At 38.8% G+C, this 24206-nt stretch overlaps 2 protein-coding genes across 6 annotated transcripts in view; both read left to right on the forward strand.

Moving 5' to 3' along the window:
- NXT2 (nuclear transport factor 2 like export factor 2) overlaps positions 1-8444 on the forward strand; it is a 78088-nt gene extending 69644 nt beyond the window's left edge. The window contains exon 5 of the mRNA XM_038184667.2: positions 8274-8444. Within this exon, the coding sequence (XP_038040595.1) occupies positions 8274-8306 (33 nt within the window). The 3' untranslated portion in view covers positions 8307-8444. The remainder of the gene's footprint in view (positions 1-8273) is intronic.
- A 4152-nt stretch (positions 8445-12596) lies between these two features.
- TMEM164 (transmembrane protein 164) overlaps positions 12597-24206 on the forward strand; it is a 46325-nt gene continuing 34715 nt past the window's right edge. For 3 of the 5 annotated variants that reach the window (XM_027465419.3, XM_072043046.1, XM_072043047.1), the window contains exons 1-2: positions 12912-13097; positions 13303-13823. In XM_027465419.3, the coding sequence (XP_027321220.1) occupies positions 13359-13823 (465 nt within the window). In that variant the 5' untranslated portion in view covers positions 12912-13097; positions 13303-13358. The other 2 variants (XM_027465421.3, XM_027465420.3) reach the window with 2 other exon arrangements.

Genomic DNA, 24206 nt, shown 5'->3' on the forward strand with positions numbered 1-24206 from the left:
CATATTTCTAAATACGTTGTGAAAACCTTCTCCTTCTGCTAACATGTCAACAGGGGTCTGTGTAGCAGTACTCTGCTTGTACTGCATAGATCAAATGTACCCTTGCAGCAAGCTCTACCCCAAATTGCCAGGGAGCTGCTTGTGTCTCCAGTGAGCTTTCAGAAAGCACTCATTGTACTACAGCTATAGAATTCTATAGAATCATAGAATCATAGAATATCCCGAGTTGGAAGGGACCCATAAGGATCATCAAGTCCAACTCCTGGCACCTCACAGGTCTGCCCAAAAGTTTAGACCATGTGACTAAGTGCATCAGGCAAAGGTATATTTACCCAAAGCAAGGCAGCTTTTCCTTGTTTGTATCACTTTAGACCTGTAAAATACATCATCTTCACTGACCACCAGAAAAATACTTAAAAGGAGCCGGTAATTCATTAACCTCTACAGAGGCACATCTGGTTATGGAGATCTCTCAAAAGTTTAGTGCCCAGAGCAGTCTTTTTCCTCACATGCATTTAAAGTCTGTTAGACTTCATTCCCCTCCTTTCTCTTTTAAGGAAGGAGGAGAGAAAGCCTCAGCGGTCATTTCTATTTCTTTGCTAAAAATCATCTGCTTTGAAGATGATTTGTTTAATAGCTGTAACCAACACGAGACTGGTGACCGAGTTTTCCCAGAGGGGCAAACTAGGCTGAAGTCAAGCAGGACCTGTGCTGCCACCTGCAGTGCAATTCTATTTTTTATTCCCAATAAAAAATACAAGTAATTTGTGAACAAAAGACAATATTGCAGAATGCAGATGCTGATGTATAGCACAACGTATCTCATAAAAAAATCCTCTATAGAGAGGAGTTAGCTATACACAGGTATGGACAAAGCCTTAGAAAAATGTGCCCAGGTGTGTTTAGTGCTGTGCACTTACCATGTTTTCATATAAAATCAAACAGGTGCCTCAGCTGAGAAGGTTGCACACATCTATTCTGTGACATTACCTTATGTGTGTGCTATCTGCATGTTTACAACCCGGTGTAATTCAATCTCTACACAATAAATAGACTCAAAATACCAACTACTGGTGACATTTAAACAGTGTTTTAGAAAGCATGCAGATGAATACTTAAGGCAGTTCGGTCACTGGTTGTCCTGTGCTCTCTACAAACATAGATCTTCTAGATCTCCTCACAAAGTGAGTTTCCTAGCTCAAGGTGAATTCTCCTCTAGGCTTTTATAGATCTCTTTTACAGAATAATGAGCATTTCTGCAAGTGTGTACATAATAAGAAAATGTAGAAAGTTAACTGCAAGCACTGTTCTCAACAAGCCCTATGCTAAACAGCACTTACAGATGCAGTACCAAGAAGTACCGGGCATATACTACTCCCTTCTTGAACTAGTTCCCCACTTACCTCCAGAGATAATATAAATATAGCACTGTATAGCATGGAGTCTGTTTTTAGAAACTTCTTCCAATGAAGGTTTCAGAAGCTCAGACAGGAATACATATTTGTATATGAATTAATATTAACTCTAGAATCTCCTTAGACTAAGTTAAGCCAGGTTTTTACTGACAGGTGGGTAAGATTTAACACTGAGAAAATTTAATGAGTAAAAGGTAATTCCCCATCTCCCTCAGTAGCTGATAACCGGATTCTCTCATGCTTACTTGCCCAGTTAACAACTTGCTTTTACCAACACCTCCTATCCTTACAGGTTCATTAACATTTCTGTTGTTCTTTGGGAGTTCACTCTAAAAGACTTAGTAACATAAAATATAAAACATAATTACAAAGTAAAATATATAAATTGTGTAATTTATTAAATATTATTAATATGTTTAAAACTACAACACACATACATTCACTTTTAACAGCTATTACATGAAACAACTTGTATTGGAAGTAGATATGAACACATTTAAGAAATGGAGGAAGCAACTAACTGCTTATGTTCTTATGACCCCAAAAGTGAGGTCCATAAAATTTTGTATTAATGTTATTTTAAAAATTATAGTTCCTATGACATATTTTGGAATTTTCTTTTGAAAAAGAGAAACGGAACTATTGAGATAAAAAAAAAAAAAAAAAAAGGAAAAAGATTGCAGCAGTTAAATAAATGAGAACTGACATGTTGATCCATATGGCTATTGGTAGCCACCTGTGTTATCACTGTAATTTTCTTCTTTGAACTAGATATCCTCCTTGAATTTCTGACTTTGATTAAAAGGTTCAAGAGGACAGCCTGTCACAAATACTCTATTTCATGATGTAAACTCAAGCTTCTATACACTCTGCAACATCACCTCCTATTAACATGCCCTGACTTCACACAAGCTCATGAGAATAATGGGAACTTTTATTTTCTTGTTCTTTTGATAAAATAAAAAATAAAATTGATAAAATAAAAATATTATTGACTAAAGAAAAATAAGAACATGAGAAACAAGGACCGAGTAAATTCTGCTTTTGGTTTCTGATACATGACTTGAACAGATTAAAATATCAAGTCCTTAGAAATCCCACATAGTGACAGCTGTTATCTAGCAAAGTTCAGACTGAAATGCATTGATCTTTATCCCTTTTCACTGTGACTGATTTAAGACAGCACGATTTTTTGCTTCATATTTTAATGGGAGCAGGAGTAGACCTGCCAGATATCAAAACCATCCAACCAAAAGAAATTAAAGAATTCTGGGTAGCATTGGGATCTCAGCACAGAAATCGGTGCTTTGGTAGGATGTTACTCTGTTGTTAGAATTATTTCAGCAAATGCTTTGAACTTGACCTTGCACCATTCAAATGAATTGTTCATCTCTGCCAGGTTTCTGATGTATCACAAAATAGTTATCAGAATACAGGCAATGACTTTAATAGTACCAATTACACAGGCATCAATTATGCTGTACTTGCTTCCATATAATTTCACCTCCCTGCCAAGTAGTAGCAGAAAGTACTCTGTATTCACAAGATACCAGTGAAAATACCTCCACAGGTAAAGTTATACACATTCCAACTATATGTTAAATGTATCTTGTTTCATTTACTTAATTTTCAAATGCCTCAGAGTGGCATTGCCCAAACAGGAGAGAGCATGCAGTAATATTAGGATGAAGGTTTAAAAGAATCTTTTAATGTGAAAACTGTACCTTATTCTGTTTGTGTGACTCAACATCAAGAGTTTTTATTTATCTTGCCGACATTTGTACTCTTTGGAATTTATAAACATCATCAAATGTATCTGAAAACATTAATTATAAGAATGTTTTCAAGCTGGGATATAAATATTTTGGTTACTTCTTTTCCCCTTTGTTGGTTTTCAATTACATGCTTCCAGAGGCCTGCCCACTCCTTTGGAGCTATGCAACCACAGTGCAGTTTCTGCTAGTCCCTTTCCTCCTGTTTCTGTTAAAGAATGCTTTGTTTTAAGAAAATAGTTTGGGTGCCTCTTACCACCATAAGTCAGAATTTCTAAATGGAAAAATCAGTGGCTGAGTCCAATACAAAGTACTGGGTAAGATGCCTGTAATGAGTACTGCAGCCTTGAGCCCCTGTCATGGCAGAAAAAGATTGTGTTAAGGCTGAGAATGTGGAAAAACTCTTCCCAGCAATCAACCAGGGGAGGAAACAAAAAGCTCTGAAACATGATGCAGATCCTCTGTCATGCTGTTAAAATGCACAGGGATACGTGAACTTGGAGCCTTAGTAAATTTAGAGAGCTCAGTGGTAAATATTTCTAAGACCTGTAAAACAGACTAATGAAATGAAAAGGGGCTGAGCTATCTAGAAGTCACAACACAACTGGCCTGAAAAATAAAAATCTTTTCACTTCTCCTGTTGCATCATAAAACTGTTAGCACGCATCCTTTGACGTAGTAAGAATAAAGGAGCCACTGACTAGAGGATCCATCTGAGTGCTGAGGTGGGAATATAAGCAGATATATTAAATCTGCACAAGATATATATTTTCTTATTTCCTTTGAACATTTTGCATTACATTGGCTTAAGCCAAATAAATAAATAAATAAATAATCTTTTGTTTCTATGTTAGCTCTTTCTCAGAAATGCAATCCTTACACATTTCAAGAAAATGTAAGTCAGGTTACTTATCACTGATTTCAGTCCAGTGACTGCTGCAACTTAGATGGTTCCCTTCCACGCCATCTCATCAGAGAACTGCTAAACCTATTCCTAGGTTTTCCCTCTAACAGGAAAGCACACAATACTTTTATTTCCTTTCTTCCTTTCCACAAACTTTGAAAATTTTCTCTGGTGTTTGTTCTATCAATATATGAAGTAAAAAACGTTTGATATATCCAGGCCCCTCCAACTTCCCAGTGACCAAATGCCCTTTCATCAGTGGATTTTTGTTTTTATTTTTATTTTTTTGATTGCTGCCTTTTGCAGAATCAGACATATTCTTGGTATTTAAAGTCAAATTCCCTTACAGAAGAGTATCATGCATCATGCAGCTGTAATCCTGAATCCCTTTCTACTGGTACTCGCTTCAAGCTTTAGAACCGAACCAGTCCAGTTCTTACTATTTAATCTCCTTTGTGTAGAAAAGCAATAATAATATCCTCAAGAGTTAAAACCACAACAATTGTGCTGCTACTGAAAAAGAAAGGCTTTTTTTTGATTTGTTTTGTTTTTGTTTTTAATTGTGGTAGTTAATACAGAGCATTATAATGAGAATTTAAGATGAACAACCACTAGAGGGCTCATTATTCCATACAGTGTTTTACCAAAATGGTTGAATAAGCCTATCAATAGCAAAGAACTTAAATGTGATCTGTCATATATGAGGTTCCTGTGACTTTATGAAATGCATAAACTGACCCAGAAATATAGAAAGCTTGCACAGAATATATATACTGTATAACCATTTCCCCCTTCAGTAACTTATTAATACAAACTCTAATGAGATGAAATTCTCTAAAATAATACATATAGATATATACACCTGTATCTTCAGTGAAGCGACCCTGAAAAACATTGGCAAAGCTGAAAGCTTTCTACATACCTACAAATGAGGACTGGCACATTATGCAGAAAAGCCAGGATTTGTTGTGTGATGGCTGAGGGCCATTGTTTTCAACAGGGTACGAGAAGAGCCTTCTGGTATTTTACAGAATCTATTTTTATGGATCCTGTTCAATATAAATGTTAAAATGTTTGACTGGTATCTGCATGCTAATAAAATATAGGAGGACCTATGGGTTCTAGTAGAACCCATGTTTGGGTCAGAAACCTTTAAGAAAATGTGCGCTGAGTTCCTGGTATATCTCTGTAAAAAGCTGAGATACTCAGCTTTGAACACCTTCTTCCCTAAAACCACAAGACATAAAAATACATAGTGGTAACACAATACTATGCCATTATGAGCCTGATCATGTAATATCCCATGTTAGAATGAAATCAAACAAATTTCATACAACCTAACTAACCAGAGATAGCATCATGTAATACTTTTCCTTCCTACCTTTTGTTTTGTTTCTGAAACTGGAATTACCTTTGTTTTGCATTATGTTGAAAATAATGGTTCCCTAATTTTGAATGCCAAATGCTCCTGTGATATTAATAATAGAAGCAAAATAGAAACAAATTTAAGGGAAGACACAAGCATTCAGAATCTCTCAGGCTGAGATTTATAAGCAATGACAGTGTCTTGTAATCAGACGTTTGATTCAGTTTATAAGACTGAACTCACTCTTGAGCTGCAGGTAGAAGTATTAAGTTCTTTTATCTGCAGATGAAAGTCAGGGGTTGCAAACTGACTGAACTTCAACTCTGCTTCACAAGTACTATCTAAAGCTCTCTGCTTTGGCATCACAGTTACTTTTAAACCACCCTCCCACAGTACTTTCAAATTCTAAAAATTCTTATTTTCTGCTAGTCTCTGACTGGCCAAAGAGACATTCACCATCACATTGTCATCCCCCCATGCATACATTATGGTTCATTTTGATCATGGATTTATTACTCAAGCACTTAACACCCACAGCTTCTCATGCTTGGCAATTTGAATTATTACAGAAATGACAAAATTAATACAAATAATCATTATCTATTTTCATTTAATAATGTTTTCATTTAAAATAGTCTCTTTCCTAGTCATACTAGAAAAATGCCAGTTACTTGTCTGCACAACTTTGGAAATACTCTTTATTTTCATGCAAACCAACAATCCAAAACAAGTTTTGACCTAGTACTTTGATTACACATTATTTAGCTTTTTGCAGTATGTACTGCCTAAGCTCCTTACACCCATTCAGGGTGTTTATTTCTACCTTTAAAGATGGAAAAAATTCAAATCCTGATGTGCTTACAGATCAACTTTAACCCCATGCCTCATGACAACAGTAGTTTTTTTGTTTCCTCTTTTAATAACTAGTATGGTCCCATCAGCAGAAAACAATTACAATGTACTTAATGTGATATAAGGTCACTCTGGTTACTGAAGTTTTCCTCAGGAGTCTAGTGGCCTGGAAAGTCTCTGTTGCATGGAAGGAATTTAATTGACAGCTATTGTCAGTGCTTGCAACTGGACTTGTGCTATTCAGGCTCACTTGGTAGGTGGTTTATAATTCTGGGACTAATTTTGGGCAAGTAATTCTTATTTTAAGAACTGATCTATGTTCTGACTGGAACTACAGCTTTATCTTTTGATTTTTTTTAATTCAGCATGAAATAGACTGACAATTCTTGTAACACTAATATTCTCATCGCTGATTCGGTTTTCTGACTTCACTTTTTTTTTTTTTTTTTTTTTTTTTTTTAATGAGACATCAGCTTGAGAAATATCATGTAGACTACCTATACATATTTCAGGGATCACCTTCCATTTGGGTATGCTGTGTTGAAAGAGTAGCTAAACTTTATTAGGAAGTTTATTGAGTTGTTGTGGGTATAAACATGTATACATGTGCATTATGCTAATATAATATTTTGACTTGGAAGGCAGCAGTGAGAAAAGTGCTGTTAAGGCTGAACTTCCAAGAAAAATAGTTTTTGTTGCTCTTTGTGAAATGTCTTTTATTACACTTAGCCACACTATGGTGCTGGGACAGGATGTGAAGTAAAGCAAGTGCCTTGAAAATGGAAAAATAGCTTTACAGTACGGGATACAAACACAGAAAAGGGTGAAAGTAATTGAGCACTTTAAGGAATCTTTAATAGAATGGTTACTTAGTGATGTGTGGGAAGGTCAGTCTTGTTCTTTCTGTTCTGAAGATACCTCAGGCTTAAGAAGAATACTAATAATTGGATGGGAATGTTAACTCTCTTAGGAACACGTTTGATATGTTTTATACCAAACTAATCTTTTGTTCATATACATATTAACAAACAATATTATTTCTCTAAGCTTCAAATATCTTCAGAGAATTCCTTTATTCACTTAATGCTCATGCCTACAAAGAAATGGATCACCATTTCTCGGATGCATCCTCAACCCCTACTACAGTTAGCAACAGTAGAGCTTGACCTGTTAACTTCAATTAGAGTAATTAAGAGGCAGAACTGTTAACCGTGATTTTCATTGTCTCAGAGCAAATCACACACATCAATATTATTTCTTGATTTATGCCTGCTTTCACATCCAACTGTTTTTGTGCCTATTAATACTGCGGCTTTTTATGGAAGATGTGGTATGCTTTTCAAGCTTCTATTTTGAATGTTTCAAGTTGACATTTACTGTTTTTCAGTATTGTCTAGCATATGTTCTAGCTAAATTAGCTGACACGGAGAGATATGATAAGTTCTACAGCCTTTCATCTTTCTCACAAGAACATTCCTTGAGAGGAAATCAGCAATTACACTACAACAAGCCTCTCTTTAAATTCATAAAATATATATGTGAGCAACTGAATAAACAGAAGGAAGTCAGAATAACGAATGGTAGTATATCTCTGAAACTAGACTTGTAGTAAGGAGAAACAAGGAACAGGAGAAGGAGAAGGAAAAGGAAAATGTTAGAAAACCCATTCTTTTACTCCATGGCTTACCAGACTGAATTTTTCCAGGTAGTTGCTCTGTAGTTGCTTCTAGTTGCAAATGTAGTTTACAAAGTGTGAACTATCAATAATTCAACTTTTAAAAAAGTATAATATCTATAAGCATCTCTCTCTGGGGGGCAGAATATTTACTCCAGAGCTTAATGACAATATAACTACGAGCTCTTGATTGTTTCACTTGCTGACACCAGTATGCAAGAAGATTTGCTGGGAGGTGTCTTGTTCTTGTGCCCTAAGAGGGTAAGGGTATTTTTTTTTTTTTCCCCAGAACTTGAGAACGAACCACCAACAGTTATTCTGAAAGCCTGAGAAAGAGAAGTCTACTTCTGAACTGGCAGCATGCTCAAATTGAGCATGAGCAAGAAGAAATGCATTTTTAAAAACTACCAATGAAGGAAATATTCTTGGTTAGATATTTTTCTAAACTAAACAGTTTTGAAGCCTGGAGTTAATATTCTCTTGTCCCATCACTGAAGTAAAATAAAATTGTTTAAAAATATGAATCAAAACTGAGCAGTCTGTATCTCTTGCTTGTACTCAATACAGCAAATCAAGTATGTGATCAGCATTTGCCAGTCAGTACATCATTATTTGCAGCCCCACTGCTTTTGCAAATGATCATGATTCTGATTACTTTTTGAAAAGTGAAAAAAAAAAGGAGAAGAATTGTATTCAGATTATAAAATATTCTGAGATGTTGTAGATCTCAGCTTGGGATATCACAGCCAAGCTAACAATGAAAAAAGAAAATTGCAAGGAAGAGGAGAGAGGAAGCATGTATGTGTACACACTTCTGAAGGTTTATTCAGAGTAGGGAAGCAATTTTCCTGATTTGGGAAAGAAAAGCACTTTAATTTGTGGGTTAGAGAGAATGCAGCAAAAAGGCCAGGTGAAAAGTGGAAAGGGGTAGGATGTCACTGAAAAGCCAAGGAGACTCTGGTTTCCATTTTGTATGGCAGCAAGACTTCTGGTTTGCAATTTTAAGCAGCAGAAATGTGGTTGCTTTCTGTGGACATGACCTGAATATATTCATGCCCCAAGTCTGCAACCGCTGCACTGTGGCTATTCCCAGTCTCATTCTGAGCACTCAAGGCATACTTCAGACTGCAGTACTCTGCCAAGTACTGTTCTTCAGACAAGAAGTGACGGGCTAACAAGGAATTTCAGCCCACCTTCCATGATAAGCATATGAGAAGGATAAATTTGTCTGTAACTGACTCAGACTCCACTTACATCTCTAAAGATCATCAGATCAAAGGTCCTGCATATAAGGTTCACATTCTTTTATTGAAAATTCTTGTAAATAAGCTGCAGTACTTTAACTGGTACCTCACAACTCTGCAAAACTCGTCCCCATTCCTGTTTTTCCCTTCCATTCACATGGCCTCTTTACTTCCCATCTTAGGTAGGCAATTTTCATTTAATTCCTTGCACCTGTGTCTGTAAGAGTGGGAATTCACATATGACACACTTCTTACTTTCTAGATCAAGCACATAAAACAACATTAATGCTAATTTGTAAGCTGAGGGAACAAAGCAAAGCTTTCTCTCCTGTGCACAGTCAGCCTTGCAAGACTGCATTGCTCATGGCTGGCCAAGAAATGCCTAATGAATGTGGGAGAAGAAAAGATTAAATGGAAGAGGGTAAATCAGGAGTTTTTTGGTGCAGTCCCGACTACCACAGACTTATTATATGAACTTTAACAGGACATAATTGATTTATTCTTCAGGTTTCTTTCATGAAACAGGAACAAAGCCCCTGGGACCAGGCCAGAGCTAAAACAGAACTCCTGGGATGTGTGTGCTCCAGGTGGTTAAGGACCATGGGTATACCCGAGGCCCTGTCATTCCTTCATGGATTGACATTAGATTTCACTGCTTTGATAATTTTAAGAAGTCACGGACAGAAAAACAAATCAAACATTAGATACAAGAACAAGCCTCAGGCTCTTGTGCAAACAGTTTAGTCACAGGAATTTATTGCTTTTAGGGAACCATTTCTATTGACACATGAGATATATATGTTTACAATGGATCTTAGAGAGAGCATAAATTACTTAGTGAAAGGAAGAGAAGAAATGGTTAACAAACAGAAAAGAGCAACGGCTCAGTGCTCTGTCAATACTACTCAATTCTTACAGAATTCAGAGTGCTTTTGAAAGAAGCTGAAACCAAAACACTGAGAATGAAGAGAACACAGAGAGCTGTGTGTAAACCACCCAGCAGATTAGGAACTGAGAACCCAAATCTCTTGCATTTGTAGTGGACCACAATCCAACCATGAATTAACAATTCATGTGATGTTGCTAAAAAGTATCAGTTATACCAAGGTATCCTTTTTACACCAACTATGCTCCTTTTTAGTAAGTGGATAGGTTGTTAGACATTGGAACAGGCTGCCCAGGGAAGTGGTGGAGTCACCATCCCTGGAAGTCTTTAAAAGACATTTAGATGTAGAGCTTAGGGCTATGGTTTAGTGGGAACTGTTAGCGTTAGGTCAGAGGTTGGACTCGATGATCTTGAGGTCTCTTCCAACCTAGAAATTCTGTGATTCTGTGATTCTGTGATAATCACAGAAAAACAGGTCACCCATCACCGTAACCCAAAGTAGGATAAAATGGAGAAGGGAGGTGCTCCAGGTTCCAGCTGTTTCTGGGATTAGAGTTGTAATGTTAACCAGTTTCCTTACACAGTCAAGCAGAAGAGCTTATGCTAGCATAAGAGAGTGAAAATGAATAGCATGGGGAAGGGAAAGGCAGCGGTTCACAGTAGCTGGCTTATATGAATATTATTACTGAACTATGACACATCTCATTCTTACTGGATTTCTTTGTTGTTGTTGTTTTAAAAAAAAAAATGTTTCTGAGTTATCAAGAATATTTTGAAATTGATTTCTCTTCCCCTCAGCTTTGAGTCACCTGCGAAATTGATGAGTATGTTCTCTATTTCTTTACCTGCATTGTTAATAAAAATACCAAGCAGAACCTGACTGAGGACACATGCTGGGAACCCACCAATGTATCTTTCCTTTCAACAATGAACCATTGCTTTCTATCCTGCCAGTTTTGTATAGACCTTTTAATACAGTTCTCCAGGTAATATTTTGCAAGTGCCTTGCTGACTACATATTTTAACTGAAAACAAAACTAATGTTTCAGCATATTCAGGTAGAAGTAATCCATACAGGGGCAGACTCATCTTGCAAACATTTTATAAAAAAAATAGCTTTATGCTTGTTATAAAACATAGGCTATTTTGGCCCTGCTGTTAAATTTTCACTTATTCAATTTTGAAAGAGACTATACTAGTCCCTTGCAGTTTCACTTTCTTGTTCTAATAGGTTCCTCATTAACTCAAAGCTAAGATTAAGATCTAAGCTATTCTGTAAGAGCTTTTTCTAGGATTTTAACACAGTGATACTACTGACCTCACCTAAATTATGGTAAATGAACTGGGAAATCAATAACTGCATGGATCAGTCCAGAACACTTGCATATGTTTCATCTAGTTCTTATTTACTGTGATTATAATTTGTTTTCTTTCATTATTTTATGTCTTTAATAGAGTACACATAATATAAACACATAGAGAATGTATTATGTATTAGATACATACTTATATTCTTTCCCCCCCAAATATCGCAACCTTTATTACAATTTCTGTTCAACAGTTGAAGCAGCTCAGCACTAACATCACTAGCTTGGCAGTTTTTTCTTCCCCTATTAGTAAAATACAGGAATACTGCTTGTAAAGATAAGCACAGAGTATTTTCTCTCCTGGAGTCTACCAATTGGATTGTCTGCTCATGCACAACCTGGCACAGGTCCATCTCCCCAGCCCTGTGCCATAGGACAGCCACTCTTGCTACAATTGCAGACAGCTTTGTAACTTGCCTCTGAGTTTCATTCTGTCTGTCACCTTGCAGTGCCTGTGGTCTGTTTCTGGGATTCCTCATTTCCTGAACTCCTTTTTTGTAAAGTGAAGAAGGCCTGTACTTAGGATACCAATACATAGTCAGGAATTATTAGATTCTGTTCACCAGGAAATGAATCTTATGCAGTCACACTACCAGTTCTTTTCCTCAGAACTGGGCGCGTGCAAGAGACTTAGATAGGTGACTAAGCCAAAAAGGATGAGCACAGCATAAATCTGTTTTGATGGGCTGGCGGTGACAGGTCCACAGCCGAGCTTTTAGTTTCAAACTGGTCTGAGCTGGTGTGGTAGTCTTGAGCTGCCAGCAGCTCCCAGAACACACAGGGACAGGAGATGCTCTTGCCCTCAGCATCTGTGCTGATGGAAAAGCTAGAGAGTGCCTGCAAACAGCACGGCAGCGCTGGGGCATTCCTGTGGGCTTCTGGGGCCTCTGGTGCTGGTTGGCACTGGGAGGCACTGGGGGGGGTCTTGGAGGCACAAGGAGGGGTCTGGGGGAGGTAGCCGTGTGGGGAGCAGCAGGGAACCAGGATTACTGAGATAGGGAATGGAGAAAATGCATCGATAACAGAGCAGCGCTAATGGGTTTTCCTGCTCTCAACCACCACTTCCTTCACTTGCGAATTTCACTTTCACATCACCATGTTCCGATAATGAAATTTTGGCAAGAACTCGGATCATTTGCCTACTCGCCAGGCAAATCGCAGCCGGGGCCCGCCCTGCACGTAGTTCTCTGCAGCCGCTTCAAAACCTGCGGCGGGGCAGCGTGGGCAGCCCTCAGAACAGCCTCGGCCAGCGGTCCTGCCACAGCCCCCGGGCCCACAAAGGGCTGGAGGCCGGGCCGGGCGGGCTGAGGAGGAGGAGGAGGAGGAGGAGGAAGAAGAGGAGGAGGAGGAACAGAGGAGCCGGAACAGAGGAGCCACCCGCGTGGCTCGTCCATTTTTCGGGGCGCCTCGGGCACGTTGCGTGTGTATGTGGCGGGGAGGGAGGGAGGGGATGCTGCGGCGCTGGGGAGGGCGGCGGCAGGGAGGCTCGCCCCGCCGCCGCTGAGGGGAGCGCTTCCTCCTTCCCGGCCCCGCGGAACGGGGGAGCTGGGCCCGCCTCTTGCGGGCCGAGCTGGGTAACGGAGCCGCCGCCGGGCTCTGAAGCGCCGGGCTCTGAGGTACGGGGCTGCGAGGCACCGGGGCCGCCCCTTCAGGGCGGCGCTGGGCGGGAAGGGCCGCGAGCGGCGGCCGCTGGGGCTGCGGCGCCTGAGGCGAGCGGGCGGGGAGGCGGCGGGCGGCGGCCTGAGGAGAGCCGGGGGCCCGCGGCTCCCCCCCCCCTCCCCGGGTTTCGCCGCCTCCCGTGAGTGCCACCTCTCTTCGTAGGCTGCCGGCGGAGAAAGGAAAGGCTCGGGCAGGAAGGCGGGACGTCCTCGCGTTTCATGTTCCGTCAGCCCGACAGCATTTCGGCTTTGATTCCGACTTGCTCCTACCTGCGCCCGGGCAGTGACGGGGAGGAGAGCGGGCGCCGGCCCACCATGTCCCGGTACAGCCTGCACAACCTCCTGGACTGGATGTACGGGGGCGTGGACCCCAGCTTCGCCGGCAACGGAGGGCCGGAGTGCGCGGCCTTCCTCTCAGGGCAGCAGCGCTTTGTGGAGAGCCTCGTCTTCCTCAGCGTGGGCGCCGCGGAGATCCTGCTGTCCCTGTGGAAGCTGAGGCAGCTGCACTGCAAGGAGCTGGAGGCTCAGCTGCTGCAGCAGCCCCGGGCGAAGCAGGAGAGCTTGGGCAAGAACCTGCTGCTGGTGGCCCTCTGTCTCATCTTCGGGCTGGAGGTGGGCTTCAAGTTTGCCACCAGGACCGTCATTTACCTGCTGAATCCCTGCCATGTGGTCACCGTGATGCAGGTAACGCTTGTGCACCGGGCAGTCTGCCTCAGTTTTTTTGTGCTCACAAAGCAGCGTTTTTTTCAGCTTGTGGACCGAAAGTCCACAAAGGTACAAATGACAATAATTGGTGTAAACGCTTTAGAACTTTGCATTTAATTGGCTGAACTGAAATCTGTGGAAAAAACAAAGTCAAACAAAAAGGTGAAATTGTAGCTAGTTTAATGCCTACTTCTGTGGTTGAAAAGGCTTTCTCACCTTCACCTTGCCCTTGTTTCAAGAACAGAAAAAGCTGTTTCCACTGACTGCAGTGGGAAAACTAGCACCAAATGTAATAAAAACAAGATTATTGCAAAAGGGCCCATGTAATTCACAAACAGCTGCTTCTGGCAAGTGATATTCAGGGGTGTGAATGTATTTTGTGAAGTTGTTAAAGAAGCAAAGTGCTTTTTATTTTATGCTGGTAATTTTGGTTTGCCTTTATTTTAAAAGCTGCATAGTAAGGAACCAACACCTTATGTATGGGTGAATGAACTGAGCCGGCTTCATATCTGTGGATAAACCATGTACTTTAGCAACTTGTGGCATAGTTGGTGATGCGTGATAATACACAGCTTGTGTAGCTGTGAAAATAATGGAAACGTTCATAAACAGTTACTGAGCTGTGGTATCTAAATCTTACAAATTGTATTTGTCAGTAGTTCAGCGTATGTACTTAGCTCACTGAGGTTAAGGAGTGTGGGATGTCAAAAATAATAATTTTGTTTAATTTTGCTAACACACTACCATCAACACGGGACAACTTACAAAATTTAAGCTCAACAACTCACAGGAGACAGACAAACTTCTATCATGGCAGCTTTTGTGAAAGATTTTTGACAAACAGCAATAACAAATGAAAATCAGACCAATACCATTCTTAGTCTCCCTTTGCAGAAGGCTAACTGCTAGTACCAGAGGTCTGAGGGAGATAGGTGTTGTTTTAAGAGGGGGGAAAAAAAAAGGCTTTTACAGCACTTTTCAGGACATCTACAACAATTAAGTTACTGTTCCAGACCTTAATTAGGAAGTTATGTAGATTCCTAAGCTGTGATGCAATGTTAGGTCAGTATTTTACACCAGTAGAAATGCTTTCCATAAAGTGGTAACAATGGCTGTGCAATCAATTAGTCAGTATTGGTAAGGAGGGGGAAAGCAGAAGGTATGCAAGAGCTGTAGAAATAATTATGAAAGAAACCATTATGGCCTCATTCCATTGCTCTGTAACGCTATTTACTGGACATTTTTCCTATTAATCCTCTGTGAAGACGGTGAGGATAGGTTACCTTTATGATTTGAATGCTTGGTTGCCTTGATGTGGTATTATAATGTTGTGTTGTGATAGTAATATGGTACTTGTTATAACAGCAAATCCAGCAAATACTAGTGCCTAGACATAAATTTGGGAGGTACTATTGTTTAGGTTGTTTATTAGTGGTCTCCCCCAGGAAGACAGAGACCCAATGTCTATAGTCAGGCATAGGCAATTATTCTTTATTTCTTTCAGACCACTTGTGGAGCCTTTTCTATAATCTTGTGGTAATTACTCATTAGAAATGGTGTTACAGTATTTTGTGCAGTTGAGAAGATGGGTATGTCAGTGAAATTCGGAAGTCATGCCTCTTCGTTCTCAGTTGTGTTACAAATAGGCCTGGGCTTAATGTGGAGAATGAAAATTGTTGCAGAACCAACAGCTTTCAGCAGAGAAAACAGGTTAGATGGAAAGATAGTTGAAGACCTCCATTGGCAGAAAAATAATGTATAGTTGGTGGAATCTTGAAAGAGTTCATCTGGCCTGAGCTTGCTGATGGCACCTGGTTGGCAAGGTGAAATACATGAAAAATGTAGCTTATTCCTCACTTCTGTTCTTACAGTAGCTTGCATGTTATCCTGCTGCAGGGCTGAAAGATTAGGATGAACAAGGTAGGAGGTGAAGAGGTGAAGCACGCCCTAACATTTGAGATCCCTTCAAAGGGAAGCCAACAGTAGCTGTTTGTAAAGGTCTCTCCTCTCACTCAATTCCTGTTTTCCTTTTCTTCACGTGAGGCTATTGCACCTCATAGCAACAAAGGCCCTGGGCTCTGAGCCAAAAATATTTGGAACTGGAAATTGTCCTTCAGACTTTATCTGCATAAAAGCATAAGTCCTGATTTTGAAAGACCTAAGCCTGAAATGAAATAACAAAATAAAATGGGAATTATACCGGTGGTGCATTTTAGCAGACAGATCTGCACACTGTAATGGCTACTCAGAGTCTGTTTTGATCAGATGTCTAGTTCCTGCCTATCACACCAACCTGTGTTCAAATCAGATCTTTCTCATAAGCAGGAAGAACTAGTTTAGATATGTCATCGTGAGGATGAAGTGCTGGTTGAGTGAACGTATTTAACTGCCTAAGCAGTTCTTGTGGTTAATAGGTTCAGAGAAATTGTTGCTGTCCTGCCACGTAGTTGAATAATCTTAGAAACACTGCTGTTCATTTTCAGCCTTGGTTTTGGTTTCTTGCTTAGCTTTTGGAGGAGGAAGGACAATGTTGTTTCTTCACCAGTGAAGTACAGCATTATTGAGAAATAAATCAATTAAAAAAAAAAAAATATATATATATATATATATATATTCAACCAAAGACGAAATGGAAAATTCTGTGGTTTCTTTGACAGGTATGCCATGGGGTTGTGGGTGTTTTTCTGCAGTACAATATTAGTGCAAAAAGGGGGAAGCCTATGAAGGAGGTGATACTAAGTTCTTTCTTTGCATAAAGAACAGTCTTACTGAAAATTATTTGAATACCTCTATAAGCACAGAAAACGCTCTCGTTTTAGAAGTGAGTATATATGACTGGACCAATGATACTGCTGTGAACTTGGCATAAAAGGGTATCCTAAAGGGGAATCTTTCCTTTTTTTTTTTTTTTTTTTTTCTTTTAAGTCCACTAGAGTGTTGTTCACTTATTTTCCCCTGCACAGCAGGAAAAAAATTCAGCATGTGTTTAGCAGATCAGGTGTTGTATTTTCAAGACATTAATCATTTTTAGTATTTTAGGACCCGTGAGGACTGTGTTGAAATTGAAGATGTAAAGAACATCTTTCTGCAGTGTAAGAGGGGGATTCATCCAATAGCAAATTACTACGTTATGGATCTTTTAAAATGTTTTGTACAGGAGACTGTTACTTGTTCACTACGTGTTCAGCACGACATCCCGTGGCGTGGGACATCCCTGTGGCCACCCTGGGCTGGCTGCTCTGGCCGTGCCCCCTCCCAGCGCCTGGTGCACCCCCAGCCCTTCAGTGGCAGGGCAGCACGAGGAGCTGAAAAGCCCTTGACTTAGTGTAAGCACTGCTCTGTAACAGCTAAAACATCAGTGCCTTATCAGCATTATTTGCATCCAAAATCCCAAACACAGCACCAAACCAGCTACTGGGAAGGAAATTAACTCCATCCTAGCTGAAACCAGGACAAATGTCAAAAACAATTATTCTATATTCTGAAACCAGATTGTTTATCTCTTCCATAGTATTTAGAAGTGTAATTTTTTTTAGCTTTTCAATCCAAACACTCGTGTTCATGCAGCAGTTCTTCATTTCAGGTTCAGTGAAGGGGCAGTTAGAATTTCCATGAAAAATTTCACATTCTTCATGATGTGTTCTTGTACCCCTGTTGATAATTTGGCACGTTTTTTTTTTCCGAGCTGTTGCTCACAATCAGTGCAACTTGACTGAAATGCATAAATACAGGTGTCTTTTGATATCCCGTGGGACATCAAGCTGGTGATACAGGCAGCTAAGGTTAAATGTAGACAAATATAAACCAGGACCCAGAGATAAAATTAGTCTGTATTGTGAAGGAGAAATCTGAAAAATAAAATGTAGGAAAAACTGCACAGAATTTGTGCAGAATTTGTGAATAATCACTAAATCAGAATTTGTGAATAATAGTGGAAGGGTGAAGTGATCTCAAGAGGTCCCTTCCAACCTCAGTGAATGTATGATTATTATTGTTATTGTTTATCCTAAAATTATAGGTACAGCTAGTCCTTCTAATATGTTGTAAATTGTCACCTTCCTTGCTTTAAATACACCAGTGCCTTATTCCAGTATGGTGATTAAATACCAACCTATAGAATGAGTTTTAGGTTGGTTTTGCTTCAGTAAGTGCTTTCTGTAAGATTGTTTGCAGGTTTTCATCCTACAGAATAATTTCTTAGAGGTAGATCCTCAGCTGGTAAATTGTGTAATTGTCTTCCAGTCCTACACTGAGTTGTTGCACTCAGGGCAGTTAAGAGCAGACACTTGTGTGGAGAAAAGAAAGTGTTTTTTGTAGAAAGCAGGCCTATGTTGCTGGAAAAAGAAGCAAACTAAAGGGGTAGTGATGGGAAAGAAGAAGGCAAGGGAAGGAAGAGCCTAACATAAAGGGGAGCCCAGTTTCACCTGATGATCTTGATCTGATGTTTGTGTAACTAAAATCAATGCTAAGTGCTTCTGTAATTCAGTAAATACTAAATTCTCTGTTTATTATTTCCAGTTTTAGCTTCTTAGAGACCTGGATCTTTGCTGTCCTCTGCAAGAGAGGCTTCTGTGTTTTCTGAAACAATGGGCTGTTTTCAGAGCTTACATAATAAACATAGCTTGACTGAATTCTGCATCATTTGGGAATATACAACGTACAAGTAATTCTCTCCCTGTCCCTCTCTCTCCCCTATTCCCTCTTGGAAAGAATCTGGTTAGGTGGTCAGATGTAATTTTTCAAGTGTGAATGTTGATTTAATTTGCATGCACTGCTCCTAAATGCTTTGTGATATTTGGAAGAATCTAGCTAGATTATGTATGTTTTCTGTATTCAGTCTCTTCAAAACCTTGAATTGAAATTAAAGGGGCATTCATATCTTATTTGGGTTGAGCATGAAGAATCTTTGCTTGCAGAAATGCAGAGTATTTTTGTAGAAATGACACTAAGTAATGTCAAAACTGGTATTGGATAACGTAAGCAACAGTCTGCAAGTAAAAGTTTAATGAGTTATTCAATTTTTAAAGGGTAGCAGTGTTCTAAAGAGAAGATAGTTTTGTTCACTGTTTCTTGGATTACTTTTCCTGGGCAGGATGTAGAACAGCAAAAGCCTTTTTTTAGGGGCTTTTAATTGATGTCATAATCTATTGAGCTGAAGAAAAGCATTTCTGTGATAATTTTAACACCGTGTATACACAGGTTGTTTCACTATCTTCGCTTATTTTTAGCAAATCCAAGTGTATAGTAAGAGAATTGAAAAATAAGGCAAGGATTCTTATTTAAAAGTGACTATACTATTTGTGATTTTGTAAGTGTAAAATAAATAGCAAATGTTTTAAGGCTGTGAATTGTGATTTGCTGTCTTTGAAGAGATTACAGTTCAGCCACTTTAACTGGGACGTTTCTGTCTCATTTCTGTCCATTAACTGCTCTATCTTGGGCTGAAAATGTGCACGTTCTTACTTTAGTCAAGGTGGTCCAGATCACGGTGCTGCATGGTCCCGGCGAGTGCTCTTAAAACTCTAGGCTGAGCTTTTGTTTTGAGCCTGGTAGGATTTGGAAGTTCCCTCTGTGTCTGAGGACAGAAAGCAAGCTTCGGTAATTTTCCCCTTTATCCTGTGTCATCGTAAGAGAAAAGAATACAAAAAGTGTGGAATTAACAAGAAGTAATTTGATTCTCGAAAAAGTAGGGATTGCATGATTGGAAAGTCTAGATAAATAATAATCCTCCAAGTAAATATTTGGACTAAGGGAAAAGTTAAGCTTTTTATAATTGCCATTAGATGAATAATTAGGTAAGTGGATGTTGGGTTGTTTTGATGAGATCATCATAGATTTCATGCAAATATTAATCAGCATGTAACTTGTGTAATTTGAGCAACATGTTGTGGAGAGAAATGACATTTAGGTATTTATTTAGGAGAGTGGAGCTATCAGTAGCTGTTTCAATGTACTGCACAGTGCTGTAATATATCACCGTCAGTTGTAATATATTTTAGGGTGGATTTTTACCTATTTGGTAGTTTAACACACCATTCCATGTAAATCGTTTGTTAACAGCTTAAAGTGATGCTTCAGGAACAGCTGCCTGATGCCTATAGGAACTTGAGTGGAGATGTAGAATAAACCACGTGGCAGGGAATGACCACATAGGACCCTGTATGCATCCCAGGGATTGGGAAGACTTTCATCTTCTGATTTCCATTCCAATAAAACCCACTGCTTCCTTGTCTTCCTTGCACTGTTGTAGGTGTTCACAGTTCTAGTAGCAGATGGTAGGCTTCCCTGCAGTGATTGTACATCAGCGAACAGCAAGTTGAACTGTGCCAGTGTTCACTGGCAGGAAGCTCCGTGCCATGCATTTGAAACCTGCTGGATGTGTGATGGGGCTCATGTTTCTCACGACACTTCCTCAGGGCTTAAGATAGATATGCGAAGGGTTTACATGTATTCAGGGGTTTATGTTTATTCAGATTGCCAAGTCAGTAGTGTCAAGTGAATTTAATTGTTTCTATTTTTATATTTAGTAGTTGGGGAAATGCCAGCCTACGTTATCAGGAATATGATGGCATACACTGTAGCTTTTTATGGGTTGTGTGAGTTATTTCTGTTTCTTTGGAGAAAATGATGTTTTAGAACAATGAAGCTATTAGGTATTTACTACCTCAATCTTCTTAAAGATTGCATCTCACTCTAGAATATGCACTTAGTACAGTCCACTAATTGTACACAATCAAAAAATAATCTCCAAATACCTGGTTAGTTAAATGTAACGGGATCCTTGGGTAATTGCCACATTTACAAGGAATAGAAACTTACTGAAATTTAACTTGTAATCAAACCTCAAACTTGAAGGCCTCTGACATCTATAAAGTGAAAGCACTCCTGATTGGCTTCCTCGCTAGTAAAGCCTGTTTATGCAACAGGAGTTCTAGAGCATGCCTCTGAAGTCCAGGAAATTAAATGTGAAAAATGATTTATTGAAGACATAAAGTTGGTAATGGTTTCTCTGAACCAATATGAAAAACAAATGATGGATTTTTGACTAGAAGGTATTGATGGGACTGTAGATGGCTTATATTTATTCACATATAGGGTTCTGCAGTGTGAACTCAGAATACTGGGAGAAAAACGTTTTTCTTATTCGGTTCTTTGTACTGAATTTCTTGATTGAACAAAGGCTTACAACTATGTTTAGTCCCATAAAAGGACAGAGAACCGTTGAAACTCAGCTTTGTAGGCAGACAGTGAAGGCAGGTATGAATGGTGTGTTTTAAAGTATGGTTGCTATCACCATTAAAAGAGAGTTAAAAGATTTAGAGAGTGATTCTAGAGAAATAAAACCATTTCCATATGGTATAGTAGCAACTATGCAGTGTAAAATATGTTGTGTATCAAGTTGAAGTTTTTGTCTAATTTTTGCTGCATACCACAGCTTATTTCAGTCTGGACTGATCCCATATATATGTGGTAACTCTGAACATTGGTAACTATATATATTTTTTGTAGCATTATTAAATGTATTTGTTATTGTCTGAGATCTCCAGGTAAAAGATATATTCATCTTACACAGTCATCTTCCAATTTGTGCTTAAAAAAGAAGGTTGTTTAAGAAACGCTTTTTTACCATGAATATCTTGACATATATTACTTATTAAGTTTATTGAAATTTAAGTTTATAATCTCAAATCCTATTAAAATAACTTTAAACAAAAAAATTAGTTTATTTTTAAGTTAACCTGGTTTCTGCAGATCTATTTTGTGGTTAACTGCAGTCTTGAATGGAAACCATTTTCCTGTGTGAAGCCATTCTCCTCTTTTTTTTTTTAAAATATATATTTTAAAATGAGCATATAAATATATATTCTGTAATGTGTTTTGAGAGGCACTTACAAGATGTCTGTGCCCTGCCTTGGACATCTGTTTGCACAAAGATGATGGGATGCTAGTTATCAAAAAATAAATCCCCTAATCTATCAAATTCAGTTGATGTTGGGCAGCAGGTTTAAGAGGTAATAGACAGAACGCGTGTATCTATACAGATGATGAAGATGTAACCCTGTTTTAAGGAGGAAACAATGTCCAAATAACATTTAATAACTTCAAATATCTTTACTATACTTCTTTTTATTAATAGTTAAATCAATAAAACAATGCAAATGTAAGATACATGCAGAGTTGTTGATAAAGCAACTGCTGAGCTCAAAAATAACCATTATTTAATAACCAATCAGGCTCTGCACAAGTCTTTGCCTATTTTTGTCTATTTTGGCCAAAACATCTATTGAAGTCAAAGATGCAATCACTTTGGCCAGCACTTTGAAAAAGCAAAGCCAGAAACATTCAATATATCACTCATGTTGTGTGCTAGAGCTTTCACCTGTGGGATGTTGTGTATGTTCGTGACAACGTGATTTTTTTTCACCGCTAACCATGAGCACTGTACTTTTAAACTACTCTTGTGTTATAGAGGGATGGTACTCTCTTTTGAAGAGAGGAACAGAAAGATTGAGAACGTCCCCATTATTTGAGGGAGGTGGAGAGTAAAGGTGAAGGAGGAGATGCTGTTGATGTGATCCGTTAATAGAGGACTTGAGTTTTAATGTCTGAATGGATTAAGGTATCTAATTCTACAATTTTCTTAGTTCAGCTTTTTTTTTTTTTTCCCCCTTTCCTCTCCATCTATTTAAATGTTACATATACATTCATATAATGAATGTATATGAAAATGTCACTTGCAAGCTTTCACAGTGTCAGTGGCAAGGATAAATACAAGTTAATCTAAATTCAGTACAAGTTAAGCTTTCTTGAGAAATTGCTGCTTTTTTTTTTTTTTTTTAAACCATCCTTTTTTATTCTTTTTCCCCTCAAATTAGTTTTTGATTGGTAGGTTTTGCTGACTGCATTGAGCTGGGAATGGGGAAGGAAGCAACCCACTGCTAGTGAAGGGATGGTACAGATGTTGATCAGAGGAAAGGGAAGGGAATTAAGCTCAGTGATACCTTCTCTCTGAAATCCTAGTTTATAAGATGCCATAACTAATGCTGCTGCACACACAGGAAGCCTAGTCCTACGTTAATCATTAATCCTAAAATATGAGAAGTCTAGAAATCTTTCACCTAAGCCTGTAAAAGTGAAGGTGGGTAGAGGTTCAGCCAGTAAATAAGCTAAGCCTGTGGAAGGGGACACTAACCTAGGATGTCTAAATGAACATGTGTTATTTTAGAAGATATTAGATTGTAAAGTAGAGGGTGGAAATCGTTTGATTTGCTACACTTCTGTTAGCCCTGGGTAGAGCTGGGAGGAAAGAGGGACTGGCAGCTTCTTCTGTTCTCAGAGTCTGTTTTATAGACCACAGGAGCTGCTTCCACTGTAGTATTACTTAATGCTCTGCAAATAATACTGCATTGAATCATGAGTATTCTTGATGCCAATTTAAAATTTCTACAGGACAAATTAACTACTCCCTGAACCTGTCTGACAGCTGCAGTAAGAGAGCTGCGCTTTGTATACTGAAATATTCCATAAAGTTGCTGCTATTTAGCAGTAAGAATGTTACATCTTTTGATCTTAATTCTCTTTTAACATTTGTCAGTCTAAAATAATAACATGTCAATTCACAGTTAGGATTTTTTTTTTTAAAAAAAGTTACTTTTTAGAAGGCAAGGACATGTGTGCTGGAGTTGTTACCAAGCGTTAGTTTCTGTTAAGTGGTAGGGTGATTGTTATGAACTTACTTCAAAAATGAATTTTCAAATTGCTTAGCAAAGTCTTGTACATCTTTTAATTTATCCAGCTGCTTGAATGCTCCTTGCCTCATGTTTTACCTTTAGGAAGGGGAATAGATTTTTTTTTCACAGAAAAAATGGTTTTATTTCAGTGCAGAATAACCAAAGCTTGTCTCTCTCTTTTTTTTTTCTTCTCTAAATTTGTTTTGGAACTTGGATCAATCCAGCTTCCATGGATTTTTCACGTTGCTCTATAGAATTAGAAATTAATATCTAACCTCCTGAAGTTTTAATTTTGAAGTAGTATACTAAAATGATCAGTTTATGGCCTAAGTGATCCTGATTGGAGCGTTTGCAGAGAAAGATACGTTCCCAGTCTGCTGCTGCAGCAGGTGCTAAGTTGAACTGGTGGTTCAGAGATGGACAAGCTGCAGTTACTCAAGGTAAATGAAGTCTGTGCTGCTTATTTGAGATGCAGGGGGTTTACTTGGAGCACGCTCAGCTATCTTCTGCCAGAAAAAAAGAGACCCTGGACATCTGTAAGCACTTCTGTCTGTTGCAGGTGATAGTGAGTGTGATGCTTCATCTGGAATGGTTAGAATTAGAAGGGAATAGAATAGTTCAGTTGAAAGAA

Source organism: Anas platyrhynchos, chromosome 10 (assembly GCF_047663525.1).
Source record: "Anas platyrhynchos isolate ZD024472 breed Pekin duck chromosome 10, IASCAAS_PekinDuck_T2T, whole genome shotgun sequence".
NCBI lineage: Eukaryota > Metazoa > Chordata > Aves > Anseriformes > Anatidae > Anas > Anas platyrhynchos.